At 46.1% G+C, this 19,934-nt stretch overlaps 1 protein-coding gene across 2 annotated transcripts in view; it reads right to left on the bottom strand.

The window, feature by feature from the left end:
* Window positions 1-19,934, bottom strand: part of LOC143930927 (ovostatin-like) — a 113,078-nt gene that overhangs the window by 1,645 nt on the left and 91,499 nt on the right. For both annotated transcript variants that reach the window (XM_077455616.1, XM_077455617.1), the window contains exons 31-35: window positions 19,577-19,701; window positions 11,841-11,931; window positions 10,737-10,799; window positions 8,958-9,060; window positions 4,265-4,319 (exon numbers count right to left, since the gene is read on the bottom strand). In XM_077455616.1, the coding sequence (XP_077311742.1) occupies window positions 4,270-4,319; window positions 8,958-9,060; window positions 10,737-10,799; window positions 11,841-11,931; window positions 19,577-19,701 (432 nt within the window). In that variant the 3' untranslated portion in view covers window positions 4,265-4,269. The remainder of the gene's footprint in view (window positions 1-4,264; window positions 4,320-8,957; window positions 9,061-10,736; window positions 10,800-11,840; window positions 11,932-19,576; window positions 19,702-19,934) is intronic.

The following is a 19,934-nucleotide window of genomic DNA, read 5'->3' as shown; positions in this document are numbered from 1 at the left end:
CAAATTCCCAAACAACTCTTCCACTCCTATCTGCAAATCAGACACTATTTTGCTTCTAAATCCCCCACTCTCTGTCTTGACAAGCCAACTCCATTTGAATTTTTATGTGCTCAGGGCCCATACCAGGCCCATTTAATCTCTGACATTTATAGAATACTCCATGAATCGGTGCCCATTACGGAATCTTCTCATTCATATATGCGTAAGTGGTCGCAAGTGTTAGAACATCCCATCCTACTCCCACAATGGCAGAGAATATGGGAAGCCGTCTCTAAGACATCCCGCTGTGTGGAACAGAAGGAAACGGCTTACAAGATTCTGCTCTTTTGGTATAGAACGCCTGAAATTTTAAATAAATATGATCCCAAGACCCCTGCGATGTGCTGGAGATGTCGAGGGGATATAGGTTCCCATTTCCATATCTTCTGGGAATGCCCATTGATCCGCCCATTTTGGATTACAATACAATCCTTCATCCAAGACTTGTTTGAGATTTCCCTCCCATTAGACCCTCTGTATTTCCTACTAGGGTTACCGATTCCTGGACTCTCTAGACATGCTCAGAAGCTCGCCACCTTTATTTTGTTAGGAGCTAAGAGAGCTATCCCTATACGGTGGCTATCATGTACTCCGCCCACTTTCCCCCAAGTCTTGCAGAACCTAGAACATATCGGCCGTATGGAGAAGCTTACAGCCATAGTCCATGACACTATGCCTCAGTTCTCTATGATTTGGGATCTGTGGTATCGCTCTAAACTGTATGCTGCTACTTAATATAGTCTTCTTATTTTTGACCTCCTATGCTGAGTTTAAGGCTCAAATTGACCGTTCACACTGTTTCATGCCCTTCTAAAGGAATGAAGTTTCCACATTTCCTGCTCACTGTCCTATGCCTATTTGATTGTGACGATTGCTGTTTTGTACCGCAAATAATTGTTAATTTATGTGAGGATATACTGAATGTGCTGAAGTATCCTGGCCCCCCCTCTTTCTTCCCTCCCCTCTCCTTCCTCTCCCCCCCTCTCTGTTTTTGATTTGTCTTATATGATGGACTTACTGTTTACCTGTGCACTTATGCAAGCATAAGACACTTTATCATTGTTATCTTTATATTTTCAATAAAAAATACAATAAAAAAAAAAAATATATATATATAATAATACAAATGATTCAATAATGTAATCAAATCCTAAAACACTGAAAAAGGGACACTTTTTGGTTGCTATGGACAATCTCCAAATTCCAGGCAGAAAAAAACTGTATTTATAATATAAAAGTGCATGCAGGGCACTGCACAGACCACTAGGGACAAAGGGGGTGTGTATTTTTTAATACAGTAATGTAATCTGTAAGATTACAGTACTGTGTGTTTTGTGTCTTTTTACTTTTTTGAATTTGGCGCCGATCTACGCTCCCGTGTGCCGTAACGTTGCAGGGAACGGAGCTCGGCGGTAGACTTGTGCACAACGGAAAATTTTGTTTGGTTTCGGTTCGTTATCATTCGTAAACTTCATCATTTAGTTCTGTTATATTCATTATGATACATTAATAAGTTTTCGGATAATTTGTTATTATTTGTAGAGTGTCGAATTCATTCGTTCGTATTAGTTGAAATTCGCTATTTTTGTATGTATAGACATTCGTGATAATGATTCGTAGTTTGGAAAGTCGTTTGTTTATTGAATCTTTTAACACACACAATGACAACGTCTCTTCTCCTCGGCTCCAATACAATACAACACCCTTCTAACTCAGTTCTCAGGAATGCACTTTGCCAGTAATCCATCCTCCGGCACAAAATTAATTAGCTGATTGGACTATAAGATTTACTTTGAGCTGACCTTTTGTTTCATTAGATCTTTAAAGAATTACCGAATTCATTCAAATTCATTCGTTATATTTCTTTCGTATTCGTTGTCATTCGTTGTTTTTTTATTCGGACATTCCGATGCATCCGAATGTCCGAAAGATGCAAAATTCGGCCATATTTCGATTCGTTAACGAAACAAATTGCACAAGCCTACTCGGCGGCATTGGGCACTGTGAAGCAAGCGGAGGACAGCTCGATCACACAGTGCGGAGGACATCCCTGGATCCAAAAAACAAAAGTGACAGGGGAGGGACCTCCAATAGATTGACAGCCTCAGCTCTGTTTTTGTGCGCTGTGTGGAGGTGGGCGTGTTTCTTCCCTCCAATCAGTTCTCAGAGCTCTCCTCACTGCAGAATGTAACTTCAGCCCTCTGCCCCCTTTTTCCTGAATCCTCAGTCAAGCTTTATAAATTTAGCACTTTGAAATAAATATAAATTCAAATATAGAGAAGAGAGGGCTGTAGATAAACAGGAAGAGCTTATAGAGGAGGATTTGTTTCATCTCTATTTATCACCTGAGGCCAGTCACTTCACTGTGTATATGAGAGGATTTACAAAGGGTACGTGGCAGGGGGTGTGTCCTATGCCTACATACTTTTACCAATAGGTGTCACATTTCCCCATTTCAAAGTATGGGGATGCAAAAGGACCCCCTCCCCCCCTTTTACAGGGATAGGATGATATCCATCATCGCCTTCCCTGATGAAATTCCCTTTCCCCTGGGAAGGGACCACTCTTCCCCCTCCTATCCTTCCCCCAACACAGTGATAATGCTGCTTATCCATTACTTTTCATAGCTGGCACCAGAGTGGGGGGGGGGGGGGGATTTACTAAAAAATGGTAGAGTTCAAAATCTAATGCAGTTGTGTATAGCCACCAATCAGCTTCTAGTTTTTTTTTTGTTTGTTTTTGTCAACTTGAGCAAGCTGGCCATACATTATACAATTTTTTTGTTCAATTTAATTTAAAAATTACCTTAATCTATGTAGTGCAAGGGCCTGCCTGCATGCAAATTGAAAGTGTTTAGGTTTGACCTAACATTTTATGGTTTTGGTAAATCTAAAAGGAAATTTGTACCAGAAAAAAAAAAAAACCTTGTAGAATATATGGCCAGCTATAGAAGCTGATTGCAAAATCTGTTGCAGCTGTGCATGGTGGCCACTCTCCAGCCCCTTCCCTGCCAGTGACATTTACACAGAAATCAGTGGCACTTTATAAAATGTCCCCAAAAAAATAAAATAAAAATGCCATAAATCTATCCCATAGATGGACACGATAACTTTGTGCAAGCCAATCAATATATGCCTATTCTGATTTTTTTTTTTTTTTTATCAAATATCTATATCAGCCTAAACTGAAATACATTTTTTTTATACATTTGTTTTTTTGGATATGTATTATAGCAAAAAAAATAATATAAAAAAAAAAAAAAAAAGTTTCTCCAAATTGTCGCTCTGTTTATAGTGCAAAAAATAACCGCAGAGGTGATCAAATGCCACGAAAATAAAGCTTGATTTGTGGGGAAAACACAAAACAATCAAAAAAAAACAAAAACCAACACACACAATTTTGTTTGGGTTCAGCGTTGCATGACCGCGCATTTGTCAGTTAAAGTGACACAGTGCCAAATTGCAAAAAATTGTCTGGTCTCTATGTGGACAAATCATTCCAGGGCCGAAGTGGTTAAGGTGCCATTCAAAACGACCAATACTGCAACACTTGTGTTTAACAAATTCTAAAAGGATTCTTAACAGAATTACAGCTACAAAAAGTGAATCGCCCATTAAACAATAAAAATAAATAAATACATAAAAAACTGCTAGAGTATTCCTTCGCTCACTCTGCCCCTGTAGTAAAGTCTTGCTGCCACTAGAGGTCATGATTATTCCATGTCTAATGATGGCAAGTATCATTCAACCCACTCCCTCTGTGCACAGGCTGTCCTGAACCAGCCACGGGGGAACATCCTCCTCCTAGCCTGGGCTCAGTAGTACTGCACCAAATAGTGCTCACTTCATGGGAGTGTCAATTATTGAAACAGTAAGGAGAGAGAGGAAGAGAGGAGACCAGAAGAGAGGAGGGACCTGTAATGTTGACTGATCGACTTCTAGAGGGGAAAAAAACAAAAAACAAAAAAAACCACACAAAGCAAGGGGACCTCAGGAAGGGGGTGTTGGGGGTGGACAGTCAGGACTCCTATTGTCACTTTTCAAAGGCATTGGCCTCTATATGTGTGGAAAACAGATACAACTGTATGCATTATATTTTTCATTTGGAGTCTACATCAGATGAAAATGGGCGCATCACCCCGCAACATTAATCGGCATCTTTTTTTCTTTTATTCTGCATGTTATAAAATATCACATATACATAGAATTTTGCCAAGCAGCCTTACTTTGTTTAGCCTGGAAGAGTGCATGGGTGGTGCAATTCAGCAGAGCCATTTTCATCTGTTAAAAAAATAAAGATTAATACAATACAAACAGAAAAGAAAAAACCCTCACCAATAAACAGTGCCAAATCTGTGTGTAAATCAGAATAGGGGCATCAAGAAAAGACTTATCCAGCAGCATAGGTGTGTGCAGTCTATTGCATTAGGGTGTGCACCCCAGAGCGCACACACACACCTGTGAGCATAGCAGTGGACGGTTTTGGTAGTTACATTTTTTGCAATTATTGGTTTACAATTATTTTTGGAGTCCCGTTGGGGGGGGGGGGGGGGTGCTTTGGTGAAATACAAAGGGTCTAAATACTTGAGACAGGGACAGATTCCCCAGTCCCTTTCTCCACAGCCTCAGCTGCATTGGACAGTGAAGGAATGGGAAGTGCTCTGCGAGGAGTGCAATAGATTACTATGCTTTACTTAAGAATGAACACAGGAGCGATCACTTACTGTGTTAATTCAGAAATGGAAGGGGCCGGTAAATTAAATATTTACCGGCCCCTTTCCCTCCTCTCCAGCCTAAAATATCCCCTGCAGCAGCCGGTGAGACATCCAGGGCGACGCAGAGGTCAACTTCCAGGTTTTTCCCCTCTCTGCTAAATATTCTCTATGGGAATTTTATACCTTTTATCCTACGTGGAGTCTTACCATATTAGCCAATAAGGGGCATCACAGATCACTTCCAATCTCTGTTGTCACAAGGAAGAAGCTAATGGGAGTGCCATCTGTACTAAATTATCTTCAGTGAAAGGCAGGTGAGACATCAGGGGTCCCTTACATTTCTATAAAGAGAACATCTTCACTAGCACACCTTGGTATAGTGATAATCTTGTCTTTTATTCACATAAGGACAACAGGCATGTAGGCAGGTGTAGTTTGTTCTCCCTGCACAGGTGGCGCTGTTCTGCAGCCACACGTAGAGAGGACAGGGGGAAGTCCGGTTCCTTCATAGGTGTCATCAGGTGGGCAGTTTGATTGGACACTGCTGGCCTGGATGACCTCCGTGGCCATCTTTAGTGTGAGAAGTGCCAACAAATATTTGGTGTGCATTTTTAGGTGTGGTTAGGTCAAGAACAGAAACCTGCTGGTTAGGGAGAATGTACCTAGCATAGGGAGAGGTTCCAGTGGAGGAGGGACAGAATAGGAACTGTTCAGCAGTTCTTCAGACAGGAGCTTTTCTGCTACAGGTGCTTTGTGGCACAACTGCCTTCCAGCCTCCTCCTCTGCCAGATGTTGTTGGCATCAGAGTATTACTCTCTGCAATTTCTGCACGGTTCTCTGTAAGTGTTGTTGGCCAGTTCAGTGTTGCCACATAGACCAAGTTCAGTGGTGGCTGGTGCTCAATATTTTGGGGGGGGGGGGGGCACAAACCAATGCAACCCCCACCCCTCCGTGGGAGACAGAAAGGGGGTGATCACCACCATGTGAGACGGACAGATGGGAAGGTGGTGATAACCACCCCTGAGGGATATGGACGGATGGGAAGGAACCGATTACCCCCCCCCCCCCCCCGCGTGGGCGACAGACAGGTGAACTGCGATCCCCCCCCAGTGGGAGACGGGCGTGAAGGCAGCGATCAGAGGCCTCACCTTAGGAGGCAGGATCTGGGGTTGGGCTGCTGCTCCCCACTCCAGGGCCTTTGCTTCTCCTCCCAGTCAAACAGGAAGTGAGTTCTGAGACTCCCAAGACTCCCTGGCCAATCGGGTCTCAGGACCTGCTTCCTGATTGGCTGGGAAGAGAATCTTGAAGACAATAGTGAATATTAGTTTGCTATTGTCACACAGCTGGCTCTAATCATGTGCTAAAGTAAATAAAATGAAATCCATGCATCCGATGCCCTGCATGTAGATTAGGGTCTGGACGCATGGATTGGGGGGGGCGGTGTCTCTGCGCCCCTTATGGACGGGCCACCACTGACTAGGTTACAGTTTAGTTGGAACGTCCATGGTCATTCATATCGAATCTCTGTGCGTCTTCCTTTCCCACTGGGTATCCAACGATTCAGCCCCTCCTACAGACATCACAGGCCAACGTTTTGGGACCTTGCAGGATCCATTTTTCAAGGCAGTGAAAAGGGAAGGAGGGATATCGCAAGGCCCATAAACATCAGCCTGTTACCTTATGTGAATAAAGGACAAGATTATCACCATACCAAGGTGTGGTTGTGAAGATCCCCATTTTACAATGATTGCATGGTGGTGCCATCCACTAAGTCACTGCAGCTCCCTACAAAACTGTTTGCAAGGCTGTAAGGACTGACCATTAAAGTGAACCTGTCAAAGAGTTTATATCCAATTTGTGATATAAAAGTTAAGAAAAAAAAATAAATAAAAGAAAACACATTCACTGCAAAGCACTTGTGAACCCCCCATAAAAAAAAAAAAAAAAAAAAATTGAGCTTGCCCCGCCCAGGTATGAAAACATGTTGTACATTCCTAAGAGCAATAATTCTAGGGTCATTGCTCAGTAAAGATTAAACTGGGTAACTAGGGACCTGTAAGAGTGTTGCCTATGAAAAATATAGGCTAATGCCGCGTACACACGGGCGGACTGTATGGCCTACTTAGTCCGCCGAAACACATTTCAGCGGACAGTCTGCTCGTGTGTGGGCTTCAGCGGACTTTTTCAGCGTGCAGTCCGGCGTACTAAGTATTTCGGATTTTTCGAAATACTGTCCGTCGTACTCGCATTTCGGCGGACAATCCGGCCGTGTGTATGCCAGTCCGCCGTACTTTTGAAATGAGCAGACTTTTCCCGCCCGGAGAAAAGTCTGCTCATTTCGAGCGGGTATCCAGGTAGGCGGGGCCCGCGAAGGAGACGTCGCTGGCCCCGCCGCCTGGTATGGACTTAAAGGGGAACCCCAACGCCGAAAAAATCGGCGTGGGGTCCCCCCAAGTCCACAACAGACCCTTGTCCGAGCACCCCCCTCCTGAGCCGTACCAGGCCGCGTGCCCTCAACACGGGGGGGTGGCCGCCCCCTTACGATGTCATAGTCCCCATGTGACATCAACCCATGTGACATAAAGCCATGTGACACCGCCCCTTGTCCCTATATAAGTGGCCGCGCAGTGCGTCCCTGGCATTCCGGCCGGAGAGATCGTCGAGGCAACATCTCTGGAGAAGAAGAAGAAGAAGAACGGAAGGCGGCGGCGGCGGCGACAGAAGACCGGGCCACCGCCTGTAAAAGAGCTATAAGAAGGCGCGGTGGCCCGGCAGAAGAACCGAAGAGGGGGACAAGACCCCCGAAGTCGGGAGAAGAGGCCGGCGGCGAGGAAGAAAGCCGGACTCCTCCGCTAGCAAAAGAGCTACAAGAAGATAGCGGAGGAGTCCGGCGAGAAGACCCCCGAAGACGGAAGACCCCCGGAGCTGTGCAATAAAGTATTTTATCTCGTGTGTTGTGTTTTTTTTGGTACTTTTATTTTACAGGTGAATGGGTAGGGGTACATTGTACCCCATACTCATTCACATAGGGTGGGGGGCCGGTATCCGGGGGCCCCCTTATTAAAGCGGGCTCCTGGATTCCGATAAGCCCCCCGCCCGCAGACCCCGACAACCAACGGCCAGGGTTGTCGGGAAGAGGCCCTTGTCCTCATCAACATGGGGACAAGGTGCTTAGGGGTGGGGGGGCCGCGCGGCCCCCCCTTCCCCAAGGCACCCCCCCATGTTGAGGGCACGCGGCCTGGTACTGCTCAGGAGGGGGGGGGGGCGCTCGCTCGCCCCCCTTTCCTGGCTGGCCAGGTAGCGTGCTCGGACAAGGGTCTGTTGTGGACTTGGGGGGGACCCCCACGCCGATTTTTTTCGGCGTTGGGGTTCCCCTTTAAGTCCATACCAGGCGGTGGGGCCAGCAACGTCTCTTTCGCGGGCCCCGCCTACCTGGAGACGCGCTCAAAATGAGCGGACTTTCCTCCGCGTGTGTGGGCGAGTCCGTTCATTTCAAAAGTAGGGCGGATAGTATGGCGGACTTAGTACGCCGTATTAGTCCGCTCAAAAAGTGGTGTGTGTGGTCAAGTCCGTTCATTCGAAAGTATGACGGACTGTCCGTCGGATTGTATGACAGACTAAGTAGGCCATACAGTCCGCCCGTGTGTACGTGGCTTAAGTCTTGTCATTGTGCGAACAGGCTCAATTTTAAAGCTTGACATATTGGTGATAGTTTTTTTTTTTCAGTGCAACCTCATTTTTTATGTTACCAAAAATTCTGGAAATATATATTGTGTCTGTATGCCCTAAACTGAACTTTAGTAATTTGCTGAAAATTTGCACGTAATAAACCTTTGCACAAATAATTGGAGGCAAAGAACTGGAACTAAACTATTTTATTCTCCAGGACCTCTGCTTTCATATCATTTTGGGAGGGGTTACCTAATCTGGCCTAAAAAAATTTGTACGTGTGCAAAATAGGAAAAAAATAAACTACAAAAAGCAGCTCTGCAAGCGAAGAGGTTAAAAGGGGGTTTAAAAAAAAAAATATGAAAAATTGAAAAATAAAAGACAGATAAGTGAATGTATTGCAGAGATTTTTTTAAAGTGTATTTTATGGCAGAAGTGAAAACACTGTAAACTTTTTATATTTATGGGCTTCAAACACTCCTAGATCTGGAATTGGGATAAAAATTCAGATTTAAAAACCGAATGTGTAGGTCACCTTTCTCGTAGTAGTCGTAGACCCGAACTGTTCTTGGCTGGAAGTTCTCCACTCTGGGTCTCATTTCTTGTGTTACATTAAAGGAGACGCCTTCACTGGTCATCTGCAAAAGGTAAGCAAAAATAATCAGTTTAACATCAAAAAAGAAAATGGTTTTGTCCTTCACCAATTTGTTTACAGGGGATTATGCAGAAGGGCTCTCCTCTAGTTAGGCTGCTAGGCTAAATTTTCTAGCTAGGGTGCTTGCTTTCTCTCATGTGCTTCTGGATGAAGTTTAGAATGTAGGACAGGAAGAGTCAAATGGCCAGCATAAATATGTTCCAGCCAATCCCAGAGGATGGCATTTAGAAGATGGCTGGGGAGGTGATAATGTTTTGGGAGGCCTTGCTAGAATATTCTGCCCTCTCCAGAGAGAAGTCCAGTTCTCCTGGGGCTGCTGCTCCTGGGAGATAGGCACTAAGACAATTGAAGTCTCGGCCTCAGGAGCTGGGCTGAGGGCCTGCAGTAGATTGCTAATGGATTTTTGCTGGAGGGCACTGTTCAGAAGTCCATGTCTGGAGACGGATCTATTATCTCCATCATCGAAGATGTACCTATGGATACTGGGTGACAACCAGCTCCTGGGACATCATGAGTAAGACCTGATTTGGGAGTGTAGCGTGTGCCTGCTTCTATAAAGCTATTCTGTCAACAAGTGTGTCCTCCCATTGATTACATCATTTTGGAGTATACTGTGACTCTTAACTGCTCTCCTGTTAAAGTTCTTCAGCAATAGTAAACAGAAAACCACACACCCATCTCCCAGGTAGAAAATTCCAAAGAGAGGTTAAGTCTGGCAATGTTAATGCTGCATGTCATGACAGTTTACCCCTCCCAATCATTGATAGCTGATGGTCTCATTCCAGCATCCTGGTTTTGGCTGCAATTCATTCTCCCTGTTTGTCCACCTGCAAGGTGAAGGTGATTGATGTGGTCAGTCTCTGGGTGGAGACCAAACCAGATTTAAGCCAGCAAAGCCTGCAGTCTCAGGCTTGTTAGAGAGCTTGAGCATGTAATACACATGCTGGGTTTGTCTGCCCTTTTCCTGCTCTGCTGTCAGGATTCACTTGTCGAGCTCAGATTGTATCTGAAATCTGAGTGCCTTTTGACTATGGATTTGACCCTGACTATTCTGAACCTTGCCTGCCTTGTAACTGGACAGTCATTGAACCATTCTGCCTGTCTGCCAACCACAAGTACCTGTTTGCTGTGCTCACTTTCCACCTGTCATGGCGTGGTAGCCAGGCACTATAGCACTGTGTACTGGGGACAGCCAAGTACCGGTAGACCAGCTTGCCTTATGGGAAAGGGGGCTGCTATAGTTGAACACAGAGGGCAGCTGTAGTGCCTGACCACCAGCTTAGGGATAAGCATGATGCTGGAGATGGACCCATCATATATGGACTACCTCCTGAAGTCTCGTGTTTATGCATGGGAATTGATGCATGAGAACTGTTACTTATTTTTGTCCCTAAATTGGACAAACATTTATGGAAACTGGCTTGATGTTTTGTGTAGTCCCTTGTGTTAGGATGTGGTGGAGTTGGTCTTATGATGTTCCTTTATGTCCTTGTGGAAATGGTCTACAGCGACAATGCTCTTTAATGAATATACTTTAGTGTGTGTGGGACTGTGTAAGTCTGGCAGCCTCTGTACTAGCAAGGGAGACCTGGGAATATTCTCAGCAGCTCCTCTGTGGGTGAGCGTTACATTCAGATTTCACTTCAGGGGACGACTTACATCATTCAAATACACAATAAGATGGTTTTTCAGCTGTTCAACTTTGGGAAACATAGATTGCAGCTGCAAATTAAAAATAAAACAAGTATAAGGAAACCAGGCGACACACAGATAGACATATGGTACAAGTCTGGTACTAAGTATATCAGATGAAACCCCTAAAGTTCACTCTACATACAACATCTACCTACAACTTCATTGTTTAAGAGCCTGACCGATTGGCTTGTTGAGGTAAGCATCCCTATCAGTTGAAAAAAAAAATCCAGGACAATTATGCCACATTTTGTGGGCACCTGACTATATTGGCTTAAGTTTACCTTCTCACATTTTAAAACCATAGCCATTAACTTGGGGTCCCCACTCCTTCAATCTTTGTGGGTATAATAGCCACCAATCTTTGAAGGAGGCTTTCCAGGAGATTTGAGTGTTTCTAGGGGAAGTTGTGCTTATTCAGTCAAACATTGATGTTGGCTCATGATCTGCATTCCAATTTATCCCAAAGGTGTTTATTAGTGTTGCATTCAGGGCTTTGTGCAGGACACTCAAGTTACAAAGTTAAAAAATAGGGAAGACGCAAACACCTAGTGCATTACCCAAAAAGTGTTTTATTCAAAGACAATATAACCAACCGGAATGCAAATGCTCAAAAGTGCAGTGTCAAACATATATGCTGGAGGACGCCATGTGGAGCAAGGTTCAAATGCTCCATCAACCTCCCATATACTAGCAAGCTGATGTATTTCAGCTCTGAGGAAGGGGGGTGCGCCCCCAAAACCCATCCGTTTTCTAATATATGGGAGGTTGTTGGAGCATTTGAATCTTGCACCACGTGGCATCTTCTGGCTTACATGTTTAACATTGAACTTTTAGGAGTATACATTCTATTGGGTAATGCATATACATTTTTGGGGAAATGCACTAGATGTTTGTTCCTTCCCAGTTTGGCATCTTTGTAGTTTCACATTGGATTCCCCCATGTGAAGTGGGTCGCATTCGCCAAGCATTGGGCAATGTATGGACCTGCCCCCCTACTGTTCCCACAACAAATCCCTTATGACGCTTTGCCAGGTATAAAATTCTGCCACATGGCTTTAGGAACGATACCTTAGAAAGAGAATGGTATTCCATTACATATCCCGATAAGAGAGGGATGTCTATCACAGCCATGTTGGACTTGTTCTGAATACCATGATAGCTGAGAAAAGAAAAAAAAAAGTAAAGCAATAAAGCGCAAGTAACAAAAAAAAACCTCTAAAAGGACTTATTGCGGTACATGTTTCTTATATACAAGCTGAAGCCTAAAAGTTATACCAGACCACGACTTACTCCCAGATCAATGGGAAGATAGATATTTGAATGAGTGATGTGATGTTTAAAATGTGAATTGTGATCTACTTTGGTTTTCGTTAATTGTTCCACTAGTGGCTCTTTGTTTGTGCTTCCATTCATATTAGTATAGGAGTTATAGGTAGAGTTATACAGCAGAGAATTTATTTTAAATTTTTTTTTTTTTTTTTTTAAAGAGTATTTATTGAGAAATAAATAAAGACACAAATACAGATGCAATAGTAACAAGTACGATATTGCAGAACCATCATCGCAGATGAGGTGTATAAAAAAAATGGGAGCAGGTTGTATCTTTATCGTAATGAACTAAGACCAGAAACTGAAATACTTAAACCGAGAGGAAGGCAGTGAAATTAGTAGAACAAAGCAGCAAACTGACGGCGACTGGATGGATCTTGCGTAAGAAATAGTTGCAAAAGTAATATATATACATATAACAGGATAATGTAATTTCCCATGAATAAGAAAAACAACGGATCATAGGATCAGGAGTATTAGATTGGATGTAGAAAAAAAAGAAATAATAAAAAGAGAGGAGGGGAGGGCAAGAGGGGAAGACATACAGAAAGGGAAATAAAAAGGTGAAAAGAGGGGGGGAAGGGAATGCGAGGTTTTCATGTAGAGTCCCTAAGGTAGGAGGGTTCCAAAGGGTAGTCCCGGAGGTCTGTAGGTTCCTGAGCGTGGCTCAAATATTAGATTGGGGGGGGAACCGACCCCGAGATTGGTAGTCGAGTGTCGTAATAGGAGAAGGTGAAGTGGTCCAAGTTGATGATGTCCACCGGAGGGAGAGTGTCAGATATGAAGAAGAGCCATCGCGCGTAGAAACGAGACTTCGCTTTTTCGTCCCTGAAGTTTGCGTTGTAACGATCTTTGTACAGGAGTGAAAGGAGTTCCTTCTGCATCTGGGCGACGGAGGGGGGAAGAGATGAAGTCCAGCTCTTTAGAATGGATTTCCTGGCAAGGAGTAGGCACAGCAGAGACCAGTCCACATGGGAGGGTTTGTACGGTGTGCCGCTTAGGGGCACTCGGTTGTTGATGGAAGACCATGGAAGCAGGAGAGGGTCCCAGTATCCAAAGATGAGAAGAAGGGGGTCCTTTGGCAGTTTCAGCAGGGTAACTTTAAAGATGTAGGAGAGGATCCGATCCCAGAAGGATGAGATGAAGGAACAGGACCAGAAACGGTGTGCCAGCGAGGGCCTGTTCTGGAGACATAGGGGACACTTGGTGCTGTCCTGACCGGAGTTGGATGGAAGGAAGGGAAGGTATGCCCTGTGGGCAATTTTTAGTTGCGTTTCTCTCCAGAGCTCGTTGGGGGTTAGGCGGTAAACTTTGTTAAGTCCTTGCAGGATTTTTTCTACTATATCCGGGTCAGGGAAGTCTTTCTCCCAGTTGGCGACTGATGAGGATGTCAATTGAGGAGTAACCTGCTGGAGTAACGGTGTGTAGATGTCTGAAATTTTATAAGTATCGTCTTTGAGCAGGCGGTCCAGAAAGGTTAGGGGGAAACGTTTACGTTCATCACTGCAGACATCCTTCAAGTAACTGACACATTGCCTGTAGTGGAAAACGTGAGCTGACGGGAGGGAGAACCTGTCCGCTAGAAGGGAAAAGGGCATAGGGCGCCCAGATTCAAGATCGCAGAGTGCAGCAAAACTGGTGATGCCCCTCTCTTTCCAGATGTGGAATGTCTTGTGGAGTAGGCCAGGGGAGAAAGTGGGGTTCCCCTGTATCGGAAGGTGTCTGGAGACAAAAGGGGGGAGCTTGAGGCATTTCCTGGTTTCCCTCCAAGCTATGGCAGTGTCTCTGAGTAGAAGGTTATGTTGAAACAGAGACGGTACTGACTTCCACCTGCAGTGGAGGAGAGCTGTCAATGAGAGTGGGGAGACCATGGCAGCTTCCAAGGAGTAGTTGGAGTATCTGGAGGATTGAGAGATCCAGTCCAGACTAATTCGTAACAGACATGACAGATTATACAGTCTTACATTAGGCAGGCTGATACCCCCCTCGCGTCTGGGAAGATGCAGCTTTTTTAAGGCTATACGTGGGCGTTTGCCCTTCCATATAAAGGAAGAAAAAGCCGATTCCAGAATTTTAATGTCCTTGTGAAGGAGGAGCAGAGGAATGGTTTGGAGCGGGTACAGTAGCCTGGCAAAGCTAACCATTTTCAGCAGGTGGCATCTTCCCAGAAGCGAGAGAGGCAGATCCATCCAGTTCACCATTTCTTGAGAGATTTTCGTGATCAGAGGGGGGTAGTTGAGGTGGTAAAGGGAGGAAGGTAATTTTCCAATTTTAATGCCTAGATAGGTGATATATGAGTTGGCGATGGAAAAGATGGAATGTTGTGTCCAGGGGGGTTTGCGAGAGGACCCTATCGGGAGAATTTCGCTTTTACCATAGTTTATACGTAGCCCTGAGCATGATCTAAAGACGTCAAAGACCTCTTTAATAACGGGCATGTCGGAAACGGGGTCAGACGAGAAGATGAGCACATCATCAGCAAAAAGGGAGGTGCCCAGGTCATGTTGGCCAATGCGAATACCGTGGAGAGGGGCCGATTGGGACAGATATCTGGATAGAGCTTCTAGGGCGATATTAAAGAGGAGCGGTGAGAGTGGGCAGCCCTGGCGAGTGCCTTTATGCAGGCGGAATTCGTCTGAGAGCACTCCAGCCGCGACTAATTTAGCTGCTGGGGAGGAGTACATGGCTTTGATGAGATGGCAGAAGTGCCCCGAGAAGCCCATTTCAGATAAAGTCATAAAGAGCCAGTCAAAACTGACATTGTCGAAGGCTTTCTCCGCGTCTAAAGTTATAATGGCAAAATCCCCATCCGGATTATTTTTAGCATGTTCCAGAGCGAGCATAACTTTACGTATATTCAAGGTTGCAGTTCTGCCTTTCACAAAGCCAGATTGGGCAGGATGAATAAGGGAGGGTATAATGGCAGCTAGTCTCGTGGCTATGATTTTGGACAGGATTTTGACATCCAGATTGAGAAGGGAAATCGGCCTATATGAGCCTGGGTCAAGCGGGTCTTTCCCTTTTTTGGAAAGGAGTTTTATAACTGCCAGGTTTCCAGAAGGGAGATATGAACCACCAGACCAGATGCCATTGTACACCTTCAGGAGAGTGGGTTCTGTAATGGAGGAGAGGGTTTTGTAGAATTCACTGGTAAACCCGTCGGGGCCTGGTGCTTTGGACGGGGTTAGTTTGCGGATCGTGGAGGAAACTTCATCAAGGGAGATGGGGGCATTGAGAGCTGCTAGTTGTTCAGGGGTAACTTTAGATAACAACACGCTATCGAGGAAGGAACGAGCCGCGGTATTATCTATGGGGTCTGGGGCGTAGAGGGCCGTATAATAGTTTAACATCGCCTTGTTAATAGCTTGTGGGGTAGATTGTACAACACCCTTCGCGTCTTTGAGGGAAGTGATGTGCGTCGGGTGGAATGGGCCCTTGCACAGCCTCGCTAGGAGCTTGCCCGCCTTGTTGCCAAACTTGTGTAGCGTTGCGTCGAGTTGGGATCTTTTAGTTTGTTCGAGAGTATCTGCCCAAGTGTCGAAACTTTTCTTGGCCGCCTGCCACTCGGTTTTATTGACAAGGGAATCGTTAGTGGAGAGGGACCTTTGGGCTAGATGTAGTCGCGCACTGGCCCGTTTGTAGTGAGACAGTGCGTTCCTCTTAAAGGAGGAGGCATAGGAAATGATCTGGCCTCTGAGGAATGCCTTACCGGCATCCCAGAAGAGGTTCGGGGAGTCCGAGTGAGGGGAGTTTGCTTCCGAGTATTCACGCCAGGAGTTTGCCATAAAATGTTGAAAGTCAGGGTTGTCATGGAGATACGAGGGGAAGCGCCACAGTCTTGGGTGAGGTGGGAGATCTAGATTGTCAAGACTAACAGAGATTGGGGCATGGTCAGAGATAGCTATATTAAGCACTTCAGCTTCAGTCAAATTAGGTATGAGATCGTCAGAGCCAAAAAAATAGTCGATTCTCGAGAACATATTATGTGGGTGTGAGTAAAAGGTATATTCCCTGTCTGCTGGGTGGGATAAGCGCCATAGGTCACGAAGATGGAGAGATTCCATGGTGGATGCAAAGTGGGAAGGAGTAGAAGAAACACTTGTCGCCCTGCGGCGTGGGGGAGGGGATCTGTCGTCTGTATGATGTAAGATGTCATTAAAGTCACCGCCAACTAAATGGGGAGTCTGGGTGGTCTGGAGTAGCCATGAGGTCAGGTAACTATAGAAGGACTTGCTAGGGTTATTGGGAGCATAAACGTTAGTGATCACTAGTTCTTTGGTCCCCAGGCGGGCGTGCAGCGAGAGGAGCCTTCCCTGTGAGTCTGAGTGCGTGGACAATACCTCGCACGGGAGGTTTTTGTGGATCAGTATGAGAACACCCGCTTTACGACTAACGGCGTCGGAGCCTAGGACTTTGCCGACCCAGATCTTCCTCATGCGATGAAAATCTGGAGCGAATAAGTGGGTTTCCTGCAATAGGGCGATATCTGTTTTCAATCTTTTTAGGTGCCGGAGGACTTTCATTCTCTTATTAGGAGATCTGAGGCCTTTCACATTCCATGAGACTATTCTCACGTCAGGGGTGTCGAGGAGAGGAAATGGGCCGAATTTAGAGATTTGTCGCCAGCCGGTGGGCAGGGCAGTAGAAGCTGTTGCTTAAATAAGAGGGACCCGGTAGGGCCGTGGGACATGTTAAGTGGGATGATCAGAAAGGAGACTCTGTCTCTGAAGGAAGGTGGGGGGAGGGGGCAGGGAAGGTGGGGAGCAAAATAAAACACATACAAAAACATAAACACTTTAGCGAACTTCGCTTTTTTCCGCATGGAGTCACTGTGTAGGCCAGCCCCCAGTGCACGACCCAGAGGTGTAGGGCAAGAGCGTCCGGGCGGTGGGCCTGAACATGAACAAGGGTGCGGCCATTGAACCAAGAGCCAAAAAGGGCGCGTGTCATGTTGAGGCAGCAGACATGCACAGTGAGTCCAGGAGGAGTACAACACAGTTTAAATAGACACGTGAATTAAAGTAGCAGACCCACGTTAACTTGAAACAGTACAGTAAGAGGACCCAAGAGTGGAATTATCCACAGGTATATCATACAAAAGTATAAACTAGAAAGTATCAAAGACAGTGTATAAAATACAGAAAAAGGCAGGATACACAATTCTAAAAAAAAAAAATATAGTATTATAAAAATATTAGGTGGCCGCAAAAAGAAAGAGCAGCGAGGGCAGCAGGGATTTCTGAAAACCTAGGCCAGGATGCCAAACAAAGCAGAGGCGGTCAATAGCACCGATGGTGCGTCTGCTAGATGGGAGCAGAGCTTAAGGCCAATATAACCAAGGAACAACAGGCTAGTCAGTGACCAGGCCTGAACGAGAGTATAAAAAAAAAAAAACAACATAGTAACTCACAAAGACAAGTCAGGCTGGTAGTCCTGGCGGGAGGGTCACCGGTGAGGTGAGGAGAGGAGGATCCAAGGGGATCGATATGTCATCAATGAGGGGTACCCCGATGGTGGGTATCTGGGGCAGAAGGCCTGAAGCGTTTGGGTGAGTCCTTCCGGGGGCTCCTTTGGTCCAGGGAGCAATTGAGCGATGAGGATTTGGAAGGGGTGTGAGGGTGTGCACCCTGGTGCAGAGAGCGGAGAAATGCCTCAGCTTCAGAGGGGTCTTGGAAAGATAGTTGGTCACCGTTTGGGGCCTTCAGGCGAAGGATAGCCGGGAAAGCTAGGGAGAACTTAAGTTGCATTTTGAAGAGTTCCGAGCACACCTGCTGGAAAGCTTTCCTTTTCTTGGAGACCTCAATGGAGTAGTCGGCAAAGATTAGGACCTTGATCCCATCCACTTTTAGAGAGCGCGTTTGCCTGAACTTCTGCAGGATCAGGGCCTTGTCAGAGTAGTTGAGGTACTTTGCGATTATGGGTCTAGGGGATTTGCGTTCTGGTGCAGGTTGACCCATACGGTGGGCGCGTTCGACCGTGCAAGGGCCTGGAAGGCCCAGGGCTTCTGGGATGCGCACTGCGCAGAAGTCAGATAGCTCCGAGGATTGTAGTGACTCGGGGATCCCTACGAATCGCAGATTGCTCCGTCTGGCCCTATTTTCCAGGTCATCAAGTTTCTGTAGAACATATTGATTCGTTCTGTCCTGGGAGCATTCCGTGGCTTGGGCCTGGTAGAGTTCCTCTTCTATATCTGACAGACGGTGTTCCAGGTCATTTAATCTGGTGTGGTGTTCGCCTATTTGGGCCTTGAGCTGCTGCATGCCTGCATTTACAGCTTTTTCCACAGATGCCGTTATCATGGGGGATAATAGAGCGGCCACGGCCTGGGCAATGCGCTCTGTGGTGGAGTCCCCTGCAGGCTGCGTGGAAAGACTGCCCTGTAGTGGAGGGGCTGGAGATGCTGGCAGTGATTGTGGAGAGGGGGGAGAAGCAGTGTCGCAGCTCACCTCCATGTCCGCGGCGCGCTGTGAGGAGAAGGGCGCCGAGTAGGCCGAAGCCGGGGCCTCGATTTGCGGCCGCGCCGCGGTCGCGGGCGGCGTCGTAGGCGCTCGTGCGCTGTTTTTTTCCAGGAACCGGTCCATGGCTATGAGGGGTGAGTCCGGGGGGTGTTTCGTCGGAAGCCCGGCTGCTCAGCAGGATTTTAAAGCCGATTTTGGGGTCGTGATGCGGGAGCTGAGGAGGAGAGCAGTCACTCCATGCGGCGCCGGAACCGGAAGTTTTTTTAAATTTTAATGTAGGATTGAATGAATGAATGAATGACTTGTATAGCGCTGCCTATACAAACTGAATCGCCTCAGGGCGCTTTTTTCTGTCCATCTGCAGCTTTTACACGGTCCTTTAACCTGTGGGTTGGTCTAAGTGCTGGAGAATTTGTTATAATAATTTATGCCCCACTGAACGGTTACGGGGAGATCTACAACTAGCACATGACATTCTTTTCTTTTACCTCTACAGATTACGACATCCTTAAAGTGGTTGTAAACCCTTACAACACACTTTGACCTACAGGTAAGCCTAGATTAAGGCTTACCTGTGGGTCCAAGAAATATCTCCTAAACCTACACGGTTTAGGAGATATTTGCCAAAAGACGGGCACCGCTGTGTACTGCGCATGCGTCGTAGACAGCAGCGCACTGAGTGCGGCACCGTCAACGGCGAATATGCCGCGCGTGGCGGCTCCCGTGCGCATGTGCGGGAGTGACGTCATCGCGGCTCCACCGAATGACAGCGGCGAGACCCACCGAGAAGATGGATGCGCTGGACTACAGGGGACAGCGGTGACTTCGCTGGCTCCTGTGTCAGGTAAGTGACACATAATGGACTACTATGCGATGCATAGTAGTCCGTTATGCTTTGCCTTTGCAGGGAATGAAAGAGGAAGTAAACTCATCAGGGTTTACTTCCTCTTTAAGTCATTGAAGATCTTCCATTAAAGCAAAAGCAGCTCAAGAACTAAAGATAATTCTTTACCCTACCTGGCATTCACTTGACAGTCAACCAAATACGCCACTCCATTCTGACAATTGCCTGGGAATGTGATCACTGACAATGAAAAGGCAGAATTTTTCTGTCTCACCGGAACGTTGAACTCAACTCCAGTCTGTAGGGAATAGACACAAACAGCAAATGTTAGCTTGTCCAATAATTTCTCCATTGAATGCATATAACAAATACAAAAAGGTAGCCTGGGATTCATTTACTATGGAACGAAGGAAAGGAGGAACATAAATCAGACTGGGTAAGCATCTGTAGGATCACCGCTACTTCTGACCAGCCCAAGTGATTAAACAAGTAGCAGCCTGATGTGGTTTGGTGGAGACATGTAGGCCGAGT

This window comes from Lithobates pipiens, unplaced genomic scaffold, assembly GCF_037356315.1.
Source record: "Lithobates pipiens isolate NorthernLeopardFrog02 unplaced genomic scaffold, aLitPip1_a1.2 Scaffold_25, whole genome shotgun sequence".
Classification (NCBI taxonomy): domain Eukaryota; kingdom Metazoa; phylum Chordata; class Amphibia; order Anura; family Ranidae; genus Lithobates; species Lithobates pipiens.
This window is presented reverse-complemented; position numbering and strand designations above follow the sequence as displayed.